The sequence below is a fragment of the Sitophilus oryzae genome, unplaced genomic scaffold (genome assembly GCF_002938485.1).
Source record: "Sitophilus oryzae breed Bouriz unplaced genomic scaffold, Soryzae_2.0 scaffold_1127_pilon_pilon, whole genome shotgun sequence".
Taxonomy (NCBI): domain Eukaryota; kingdom Metazoa; phylum Arthropoda; class Insecta; order Coleoptera; family Curculionidae; genus Sitophilus; species Sitophilus oryzae.
In genome coordinates this window covers 1-12,508 of record NW_022145757.1, presented here as the reverse complement: position 1 = coordinate 12,508, position 12,508 = coordinate 1, and the positions used below count along the sequence as shown (strand labels likewise).

At 32.1% G+C, this 12,508-nt stretch overlaps 1 protein-coding gene across 1 annotated transcript; it reads right to left on the bottom strand.

Moving 5' to 3' along the window:
- Positions 1–6,690: 6,690 nt before the first annotated feature.
- Positions 6,691–12,355, bottom strand: LOC115886228. Its single transcript, XM_030905320.1, has 3 exons — positions 12,085–12,355; positions 8,408–8,583; positions 6,691–6,957 (listed from the first exon to the last, which is right to left on the bottom strand). Exons 2-3 carry the CDS (start codon positions 8,498–8,500, stop codon positions 6,691–6,693), a joined length of 360 nt encoding a protein of 119 aa, XP_030761180.1. The 5' UTR covers positions 8,501–8,583; positions 12,085–12,355.
- Positions 12,356–12,508: the final 153 nt, after the last annotated feature.

Sequence of the window (12,508 nt, the reverse complement as noted above, 5' to 3'; positions counted from 1 at the left end):
AACAATAATATTCTTTGCTAATATCAACTAATACAAAAATATGGCAACAGCGCCCTTCATAATGTATTTTCTGTGTAAATACTAGCACCTCAATAAAAAAAATAATGTGTCCTTATCTATATCTGACTCCGCAAAAAATCAAAGATGCCGGCTTCTTTCATAGCATTGCCACCGACCGCTGTCGGCTTTCTCGGAAAGAAACCTACGTCGCCGGGCGACAACTAAAATTCAGTTAATATTTTATTATAATCGATCCTGACGTATAAATGAATTTCATAAATGAATGAATTTTATAAATGAATGGTTTTTGCTGCCGAATTACTAAAATACAATATTTCAAGGCAGATGACGGATCTATTCGATAATTTTTATTCGAATAGTTTTCAACGAATGTTTTCTTACCAACTATCGAATTATTCGAATGAATTACAACTATCGAATGTTTCGATAGTATTCATTCGATAGTTCCCACTACTAGTCAGAACCATGTCCCCTGAGCATTTTGTTTTTTGGATCATGTCAATACATGCCGTGGTTAATTTTTCAGAGCAAAATGAACTCGCCACCAACAATTTGCAAGTTTTTTTTTCAATATGATAAGGCAGCTTTAGTAATAATTATTGTGAACTATATACTACTATGAACTTCCCATAATGTTCGACGTTTGGGAAATGCTTGGCAGGAGGTCGCGAAGCGTTACCAGCTTCATTAAATGAACTTCGCTTGGTCCTTAAAGAAGAATGGAAAAACATAACCATAGACAAACAAATAAAAAGAGACTGGCAAATTAAATGGCAAAGAGAGGGACAACGTTCCCGTAGCGCAACTCAGAACGCAAAATTTCGTTCTCTTTATGTTGATCTGCGCATTGCGTCTATTGGGCCCACTATCTCATTCTAATATAACAAGAGAGAAAGAAGCAGTCATATAAAACGTAATTTCTAAATAGAAATTAGAACAATCGCCTTTCGTTTTCGTCATCATGACAACCAAGATGACAACATCATGACAATTCGTAATGTTTGTTAATTTTTCTTTTGGTGATTTACCTTTTTTTCTAAACTCTCCATTTTATTGACTTATGAATATGGGTAGGAAACAAATTCCTTTGTTCCATATAGGTATTTATATTTTGTTACTTATAATTTTAGGTTATACTATTTGTTATTTTATTTGCTGCAGGAGCCAGTATCATGATACAAAGAATACAAGGTATGATATTGCGCAGGTTGGTCACTACGTCACAGGTGATAAACGGCACCATTGGTCGGCAAGCTCTGCGCGCCAATTTCAAATTGTCAAACAGATTGTGTCAAAATGTGAAAATTTGATTGTGTCAAAATGTGAAAATAATTTTTCAAATGTCAAGCTCGATGTCAAAACATAAGTTTTGGGGTTATGTCCTAATTCTTCCCTATTTTAGGTCTTTTTTTATTAGTGGCAATGGAACAATATGTATATTTTTTTGTATGGCGTATGACGTCACAGGTGGTATGCGCAAACTTAACGAAATTGGAGCCACTATCGATCATACCTTGTTTTCTTTGTACCATGAGCCAGTATCATCTATTTTCTATATGTATTGGTGCCCCCTTTCTCTGATAGATATGTTAAAGACACCAGGTAAAATAAAAGTAAGTAGTTATATGTATCATCTTATTAAGAAAAAGTAGAAGTAGTAGTGTCAAAAATATTTCGAACCTCTCTTAACATAACAAATTAATACAATTAATTTTTTTCATTTTTTGGGTAGGTAGTTTATAGCTGCTTTATAGTAACCAGAAACTTTATTAATATACCTATTTTACTTTTGTTTTAGGACTAAAACTGGACTTGAATGGTTCAGGATGAATGGAAATGGTTCAGGATCATGATTCTCGTAAAGTCTTTTTTGCTTGGATATTCACTTTGTTATTGCAATTAGGCAGTCTTTTCGAAAATGAGATTTTTAAGGCCCTTTAAAAAAATTGGCCGATCGTTGCCTGCAACAGTCAGTTCTTCTGCATTTAAAATTGGTTGGTGGGTGGAATAAACACTGTTATTTTTTGTTATTATATTATAAAAAGTTTATTTATTTTTATGTATAAATAAATATGTTTATAAAACAGTACAATTTTTGCTTTTTTTATAATTTCTTATAATAGTAGTATTCTTTTCATTTTCTGAAAGAAACTGCAAATTTTCACTTAAATCCATTTATTCCCTACACCACGTTCCCTTTTACGTAGTATAGGGAATATGTATAATCAGTTTAAGTGAAAATTTTCAGTTTCAGAATGAAAGAATACTACTAATAATGCCTAATTTAAATTTTCCGCCAGCCGGACTGTGCGATAATGTCTTATGATACGTTTTATACCTATCTCTTTCTTTTTCATATAAAGCACACACATAATAAAGAAAGATAGCAATAAAGACGTACGTCCTGCCATGGTCCTGCTAATTGGTTTCAAAATTCTTATTCTGAGTTGCGCTACGGGAACGCGGTTCCACTTTTACCATGAGATTTGTTACTCTCTTTTTTATTTGTTTGTCTATGAACATAACGCAATATGATATATGCAGCCTCAATGACAGTATGAACAAACGTATACAGGCAGTTATAGCAGCCAGGGGAAGCAATACAGAGTATTAGGTATTTTTTACAATTTTCTTTTTCTGTTTGTATGCTTCAGTATTATTGGTGATCTTTTCCTTAATATCGTTAGTTCTGTTATCGTTATTAATGTTTATTAAAACCAGGACTGTATCGTTAGTCTTTAACGTTTTTTTAATTTAGTAGCAGAGTATCCGATGCAGCGTAATATAACGTTATGATAATAGTCACCAAAACCATCTCGTCTTTTTAAAAATTACATCAGAAGTAAATGATAACTGAAAAAATTGCAAATTGATCGTGATCAGTACATTTCTGCTCTTAAAATTAACCAAAGCATGCATTAATCCAAAAATTTAATGATCAATTAAATGATCCAAAAAACAAAAATGCTCAGGGAGACATGGTCTCTTACCGGCCAAATTCCTATTTTAGGAAAATTTACATACGAAATTATAGCACAGGGTGTTTTAAAGTTAGGATAAACCCCTCGATTAACCCTGTATAATATGCCAATTACTAAAAAGTTTAAAAAAAACTGAGTTTACAAATTAAAGTTGATATAACTATATACAGTTTGTTAAAAAAATGCATACAAATAGGGCTAATCTTACCGTAAAATTCTATTTTCAGGAAAATTTAAATAACAAAAAATATAACACTTTTTAAATTTGACCAAAAATTTCTCTGTTTTTTTATATTTGCATCTGAGTGTATATTAGCAAAAGAAACTATTACACTAATATGCCACCAATATAAGGCAGTACGTTATTAGTGTAACCAGGACGGCGCTTAGCTGTCCCTAAAAGTCGAAAATACGGACCAAATTGAAAAATTCGTTCTGGAAACATGTTTGATTAACAAAAGTGATTCTTTCGTCCCCAATAGCAATATAAGATCATTATCACTGTTGAGATATATTTTGATATCAATTAAACTTTTTCTCTGCTATAAAAAATGTCAAGTTGCCACATTTAGTTCATTTATTTCCTGACATTGTGCAATCGTTTTGACACTTTAGTTTTTGTATTACGAGTTATGTTTACTAACAGACCTTGCAGTCGAATATTGTTTCTTTTTATAACCTCTTTTTAGTGCAGGAGTGTACAAGATAGCTTAATAGCCAAGTAAAAAACTCCATCGCGACTTTATTAGAATATCTCTGGAGCGGGAAAGCGGTTGGTAGTAATGGCCCTTTATGTCCCTTTAAGTGCTGTTAAGAAGGTAAGTTATGTTGATGTAAATAATAACTGTTTATATATTTATAATTAATTTATTTTTGTTTGCTAAAAATATTGCGATTAAAAAGAAATATATGCAAAAGTGGGCAACGCTGTGCCGATCAAGCTTAATCACATAACTAAAAGTTTATTTGATATGAACTATAACTATACATCGCTTAAAGATAAATATGTTGCATCTAATAAATGTTCCAATTTTGGAAAACTCTTCACTTTTGTCAATACTTTCTAGTACATATTATGTGATTCATCTTCGACAAAGCTTAACTGTTTCCATTTGTTACAAACTTCCGCTTTTGCATACAACATTAGATTGAACTAAAGTAATATAAACATTACAATTTATGACGACTGAAGACGGAACGACAAATACCGCTTTTCATCAATAAGGAGACAAAAGGAAAATATAACAAGTAAATACTGCCTGCCTTCATACGTATCTATATTATTAGATATTGGCTACTGAAAAAAGTATTTACATAAAATTATATTTACGGCTCTACTTCATTAAAAATTTATATATTTATTAGATATTACACAAAAGTATATTTACATAAAATTATATTTACTATTCTACTTCATTAAAAAATTTATATATTTTGAGAGAAAATTTATAATTCAGGGGTTTAAATATATAACTCTCTAAATTGACGAAATATCTAGAATGCTTTGAATACAGTAAATATTTTGAATACAGTAAATATTTTAAAACAATAAATTATACTTGTGAGACTTTTTTTTGGAAGCTATGAAAAAAAACAATATAAACGTGGAGCTAACAAAAGCAGTGAAATCATTATATGCCTAAACAAACAAAAAACTAGAATAAAAGTCGGCAAAAGTTAACTACAGGATTTAATGGAACCAAAGGTCTCAAACAAGGGTACTGTATTTCACCAACACTGTTCACTAAGATCTATCTCGAACAAGTTCTCAAAGATTGTAAGTAAAAATGTAGAAATAGAGTACCCATAAGGGGATAACATGCTTTTACACACTGTGCTTCGCGGACGATCAGGTGCTCATAGCACAAGATTACGATGACATAAATTATATGACACGTAAGTTTATACTCGTAGAAGAATATCAGAAATGGGGACTCGAAATTAATAACAAAACAGAATATATGGGTATCGGAGGAGAACAATAAGACCTAATACTAGAAGATAAAAAATACAAATATTTGGGTATAGAAATCACAAATGATGGCCTGTTGGATACAGCAATTAAAGAACAAAACCAACTTGGAAGGTATGCTATCACGGTATTAAATGGGATACTGTGGGATAGAAGCATAAACAACAGGAACAAAAAAGACTAGCATAATACCATCATCAAGAGTATAACCCAGTACAGCTGTAAAGTGTAGCCAATTAAGGAAACAACAAAACGAATGCTGGAAGATATAGAGATGGATTTTTTGGAGGAGAGCAGCAGGCAAATCAAGACTCAGAACAAATGACTAATGAACGCATAAGAGAGAATATGGTTAAACATACAATAGTGACGAGATAAAGAACAGACAACTCATAAGGTACGGACATGTTCAACGAATGGCAGAAAGAAGAATCCCAAAGCAAATCATAAACTGGCAACCTGCAGGAAGGAGAAAACCGGGTAGACCGAGAAGTTGGAAGGAAGTGATTGACACGTTTATGGAGGAAAGAGCTCTCGAAGACGGTGCATGGAGAGACAGACAGGCATGGAGAGATGGCATTGGAAGACGTAGAACGTTTTAAACCGATTAATATATATAACAATAATTATATTGGATGTATTATATAAGTAAAAAAAAATGATTAAATATAATATAATGACACCACTAAAACACGCACCCCTAAATACAAAAGTCAAAAGAAACAATTAAAAGAAACAGCATTGAGAATAGCACAGTCTTCTAACAGTAAACCTAATCTGTTTGTTACTGTTTTGATGTTTTAAGAATAAATGATTTTTTTGTTTACTAATCTGAATACAGAAACTATGGATGATCAAAAGAGATTTATGTAAGTACGAAATAAAAGTAAATGCGAATCATACATCTGTCAATTGTGACATTTTTTGAATAATATGTTATTTAGAAGAAAGTACAAATATACTTCATTATTGAAAAGTAACTTCAGTAAACAAAAGTAATATATATAAAATAAAATTAATATTTTTTATATCTAAACAATTTTTTTTAACTTACTGTCATTTACCAAAAAACATTATTTTAATAGCTAAAACCCAACTGATTTTAGTAAGTTTTATTTTTATTAAAAAAAATAATTGCTTAACAAACCATATTTTATTCACTCACTAGGGAGCAAGTTGGGTAACATTCTAGCGAATGGAATTTGTGTGTGGACCAAGATTCGTAATATGTGTGTTAGTTCGCTAAAATGTTACTAAGAATGTTGCTTAATAAAAAATGTTAAGTAAAGATGACATAACAACTTCGTCACAAAGTTCTATTTTTATGTTAAGATTTCTAAAAATTTTGTGATCAAGTAAGAAAAAATAAAAGGAACCACGACAAAGAGTGCGATATTCTTTAGACATTATAGTTATCTTTATTTTGATAATATAACAAAATAGGAATGTTAAATACTTAACCGTAGATGAAGCTAAAAACAAAGCAAAAGTTCTATATAAAAATAAAAATAGAATAAAGAAGTAAAAACCACAAAAAGTGTGCTATTTTTGATGATGGGAATAAATTCCAGAAACCGGTCATCAGGTGGATGTTCCCTTCAGTCTAATAAACTTAATGCAGAAATTAACACATTCTTGTACGGTTTAAGACATTTTACTTCTCTGTGTGCCATTTCTACTTGGTTAAATACTGACCCATTATATACACCGGAGAACTCAACTCCAATAGCCTGGCTTCGTTGCGCATGATCTCCTTACTTGATTGCACACTTGGATCAGATTTCTGGCGAATATATTTGGATCTAACTGGCCCCAGGTGTAAGAAGTTTTGCTGTCTTTAACGTTATTGATAGTGGTGAGGTATCTAAGACCTTTAAGTACTTCATTGGTGACGGAACGTTGGCTGAATATATCCATAGATAGCCGTTTGGTTTGTTCGTTCATCGGTTGCTTTATAGTTGTGGCAGATACAGCTTCTTGAATCTAAACAAATATTTACACAGTAAAAAACAATGTCTTAGATTGAGCATTCTCCGCCTGTGGTGCCACCTTCGGAGAATATTGTAAACAACCGGTATATTAAGGACTGGCAAAGGTTAGTCTTGGGTCGAGATTTCCGTATGTCAGAAGAGTACAATGCGTTTATAACGTACTGAACAAAGAGAGAACAGTAAACACGTTGCCAAACGTATGAAATATACCGAGAGACTGTGCATATTGCTAAGAGACGTGGAAGAGGAAATAGTAGATTTGTCGCAGTCGACTGGTCGACCCAATCAATAATTATACTTTTGTCAGTACTTAAAGTCCTAGAGAAAGGTGTACATCATGCGTTCAGCTTCACGATTTCATTACGTCTCGTGATATTTTATTTGTTTACTAGTTGAAGTCAGGAAAAAAAATACTTTTTATTTTTTTTAATTAAATAAAAAACAAAAAATCCTGCGACGACAGTTTTTAGAAGAGCCACTTAGTTATCTTTTAGTAAAAAAGCAACAATTTCTAGAGCAAGTCGTTATTTCACTAGAGACGACACAGATAAACATTAGCATTTTATATATGTAGATTTATTAACGAGTCGTTATAGTTTTCCCTATAGCTTAAAAAATTTTAAGTACAAGTTAGAAACACTTGCATTTTTGGTAAAAATAAGAGGAATTGGGTTGGTGTTCGACAGTGGTCGCGCTATTAGAACTCTGAATTCAAAAATCGGTATTTCGAAATCTATTAGAAATAATTAATTGTAGTTTTTTCAAAATCTTTCTTAATATTTCTGCAATATTTTCTTCGCAGACAGTATGTGAAAATCTTTATAAATAAAAAAATTACACGATTGCTGGTATTGTAAAAGTAAATGGAGTTGTTTTTTAAAAATTTTGAATGTAAACTTATCGAATTTTGCTTATTTAAACATATTGTAAAAGATCCGATCTTGAAAATAAAAAAAAAGTTTCAATATCTAAAGTGGTTCTTAGGTTATGGTATGTTTTCTCGTTATAAAAGAATGGGCACCCTAACTATATCCTAATTCCATTTCAGATACTCAGAAACATATCTAATGATTTTATCTAGTTATTGTTAATGACGACCGTACATTTATTCAGGGCGGCTGTCAATAGGTTTATAAGGACCAACATGATTGCCAACAGCCATAGAGGATAGGCACTGAAAGAAGAAGATCTTTTCGAACAAAGTCTTTTAAAAATAAGCGGTTTGCGATCGTGATTTTACTTTACTTGATAGGGAAAGGCGTACCGGCGAAATGTGGCAACGCCGTAACGGCATACCGTCGCATTTCTCTCACTCCGACTTAATAAAATCCCTATGCAATTTACTTCCACACGTGTAAATACCGACACAAAAGTAAGAGTTGCCAGCACGGTATACGAATACACGGATTTAAATAAAACTTGACGCCGGTTAAGGTACTCACTTCTTTCATCTCTTCGATGTTAATTGCTTGACCGCTTCTTTGTATTTTTACTGTATGAAGTGCAATTTCATAATCGGGATTTTTTATTGTCATTTTTCCTCTTGGATTTTCAATTGGGGCTCCATAAACTGGACTTGCCTTTGTAACAGGTGCCTATAATGCTCGGACTTCTTTCACTAAACAAAAACATACTGTATGATCGAAAAAGGGCGTTAAATCGGCTTAGAACGACGATTGACGACATTCGCTATATAATTTTACACAGATTTTACGTATGAAATGACAGCGATCTTCACTCCAAACCAAATTATACAGGTGTCCCAGAAATAAGTGCAAGTATTTTAAGGGGTGGTATCTCGATAAAAGAAACATATCGTTTTTCAATGTCCAAAATAACAAAAGTTATTTTACTTTGAAAATTTTACAAAAAAAAAAGATTTTTGCTCAAATTTTGAGAACCACTGATCTTTTCTCGATTTTCTTCTTGTAAATTTAATCTACTACCTATGTTGCCATATTATCAAGAATTATGTTTTTAACTAAAATTCAAAAAAATTTTAAAAAAATTTAAATTTCCAAAAACATTTCGTGAAAAAACCTCATAGGTGTGTGTTTCTGGGGGTTGAACTATACCCGCTAAATACTTGCACTGCTTCTGGGACACGCACGAGATACAAAGAAGAATAGGACTAATATGGCATTCGGCAACCAAGATATGTGTTAAAAATCAGATCTACGAATGTGCTTAAAGAGGAAGGTGTTCCATCAGTGCGTTATGCCAGTACTTACATATGGCGCAGAGACATTTACACTGACGAAAAAGTCCATAGAAAATCCGTGTAGTCTAACGAGCTGGTGGAAAGAGCAATGTTTGGTATATCTCTAAGAGACAAGATACTCAGTATAGTTATAAATAAAGCGTACAATTTAACAGATGCTATATATCTGCTTAAAACTCAAAAGGAACTGGGCTGGGCATATTTGCAGAAGAAGGATGATAGGATGGAACAAACTACTTCAGAATGGCGGCTAAGACAGGATGCTTCCTTTAGAACAGAGGCAGACCTCCGACAAGATGGTCAGATGACTTTAAGAGACGTAGGGGAACTGGATCCAAGTGGGTGACCGAGAAGAGTGGAAAGATTGAGGGAGGCCTACGTCCAGCAGTGGACACTTCAGGCTGGTTGAGTGATGATGATGATGATTTCTTGGGACACTTTGTACAACCAACTTTAACTTAATTTCCAAACCAATATTAAAAAATATTTTGATCGTTCACTTGTTGTTTAGTGCTAAATGTTTTCACTCTAATAAAAACTTTTATGAAGTAGTGTAGATCAGGGTTTCCAAACCGATCCCGGTGTATATTTATCGCCAAAATCCCGATATTAAACTGGAATCTCTCTCGAAAATATTAACATATAAACAAAATAAAAAGAGCAAACACGGGAAAAAATCCATATTTGCTATATTTTTTAGAAACAAGAATTGTATTTTTTTACTTACTAAATATATGTATATGTTACTTTTTATTTTGTGTATTTAACAAAACTCTTTTCTCATTTTCTTTTTAATTCATACAGGGTGGCGCCTCTCATGCGACGCGGTGGCTATGATTCTATCAGTTGGTAACCGCAGTGTACATTCGCCAATTAATAGAATACTTAAATGCTCCTGTTTATCTATATAGGCTGGATTTTTTTTTATCAAAAATTTTAAAGACAGTATTTACAAAACCCAACCAACTATTTGCCTTTTAATATACAAGAAACAAACAAGAACAAGAACTCCACATTTACCTTTTAATATAAAACGATCTTTTGAAAAGAGAATCATTTTATGAAATGAACAGGAAAGGAAGCATTTTGAGCATTTGATTTCATCCAGCTAATTTTTATCACATAATTATACGTTTATATCTATAGGTTTAATTCTGTAATAATTAAAATATGTTTTAAACTTGTATCTTTTTATTACCGTTTAGTAGTTTACTCTTACATCCTTTAGTTTTTGTTAAATTAACAAAAAGTATATCACATTACCTAGATTGTGTCAAATATTAACATCAAACTGATGCAATATCATATAAATAAAAATATCTAAGAAAATCTTTGTCTGGGAGGTAGGCAACCTTAATAATATTTTGAAGATATATAAATTCTCCACTAATTATCAAAATAATATACTGAGTGTTCCATTTAAAATAAAGGAGTAACTTTCTTTTAAAAGTGGCCAATCTTCATTATTAATTTTGTCTCACCATGTATAACTTTTTTTTTAATTTGGTTTAGCATACAGGCTATACAAGGTAAGTTAAAATTTTAGTAGCAGTTAGTAAAATTTAAAGTTTATTTCTCATTTTCACAAAATGTGAAATATGTGAAAATCCTTAAATTTTGGGCATATGCTTCTCTAATAAAACTCAACTTTATTTTTTTCCTAGAATCCGAAAATCAATTAATATACTAAGGGCTGGCAAAGGTTAGTCTTGGGTTCAGATTTCTGTATGTTAGAAGAGTACAATGCGTTTATAACGTACTGAACAAAGAGAGAAGAGTAAACACGTTGCCAAACGTATGTAATAAACCGAGAAACTATGCACATTGCTAAGAGACGTGGTAGGGGATATATCCGATTTGTCGCAGTCGACTTCTCGACCCAATCAGTACCTCTGTCGGTACTTAAAGTTCTAGGGAAAGGTGTACATTATGCGTTCAGCTTCACGATTTAATTACGTCTCGTGATTTTTTATTTGTTTATTTATTAACGAGTCGAGTCTTTGTAATTTTCACTATAGCTTGAAAAATTTTAAGTGCAAGTTAGAAACACTTCCATTTTTGGTAAAAACAAATGGAATTTAGTTGGTGTTCGACAGTGGTCGCGCATTCAATCAATTCAATCAATTCAAAAATCGATATCTTGAAATCTATTAGAAATAATTTAGAAATAATTGTAGTTTTGTTCAAAAAATTTCTTAAGATATCTGCTATACTTTCTTCGCAGACAGTATGTGAAAATACCGGTCTTCAAAATAAAAAAAAAGTTTCAATATCAAAAGTGGTTCTTAAGTTATGGCGTGTTACGTGTTAAAAAGTTGAGTTTTTAAATTATCGTAATTACTCATGTTTTCTCGTTATGAAAAATGGACACTTTAACGATGCCCTTATAATTCTATTTCATATGCTCAGAAACATATCTAATGATTTTATCTAGTTATCTTTTCGAAAAAAAAGTTTTTTCAAAATAAGCGGTTTGCGATCGTGATTTTACTTTACTTGACAGGGAAAGACGTACCGGCAACGCTCCAACAACACACCGTTGCATTTCTCTCACTCCGACTTAATAAGATTCCTATGCGATTTACATCCACGCATGTAAATACCAACCCAAAAGTAACAGTTGCCAGCACGGTATACGGTGTTCCATTATAAAATATCCAACTTTGATTCGTACCTTTTCTTGGGAACACCCTGTAGAACTCTATATATTTTTATAAAATACTTTCAAATAACCTACATATGGCTCCAAAAATTTAATTTGGATATAAGTTACCGTTCTCCTTGGAGCCTCCGCGTCGTATAAAGGCGCCACTCTGTATAGAGGATATATGTATAAGGAAGTATTAAAGATGTCAATAGTATTAAACATTGGTTAGAATAATTAATGCTGATGCTTACTTTACATCTTTCAAATAAATCGAAATACTGACGTTAGATCTGAAAATATGGGATGTTCCCCTAATTTTCAAGTCGCACACCGCTCTCAAAAAATCGTTCATGGCTAATCCTTGACTTTCTTGCAGTCCTAAAGACTTGTAAGTATCCTGGGTTTCCTTAGTTACACTTTGAGGATCAACTGCCAATTTTTTCGATTTTCTCAAGTCGAGTATTAGATTCTTAAATTCTTCTACTTTTAATACATTGTCCTTGTCCCGATCGTAGTACCTATAATATAAATATTTCTTTGTTTTCTATTGGGTTTAGTGTTCAGGCTTTAGCTTTTAGCCAGTTAATTATTTTCTAAGAAACACCTTCTTAAAACTAACAGATATAATACTTAAACTATCAGAGAAAAGCGGAATTTGTCAAACAAAAAGAAATA

Excerpts from the sequence above, each read along its gene's own strand:
- LOC115886228 (XM_030905320.1), bottom strand. The coding sequence starts at position 8,500 with ATGACAATAAAAAATCCCGATTATGAAATTGCACTTCATACAGTAAAA. Across the intron at positions 6,958-8,407 it reads ACATCGAAGAGATGAAAGAA|ATTCAAGAAGCTGTATCTGC; the intron begins GTGAGTACCTTA and ends ATATTTGTTTAG.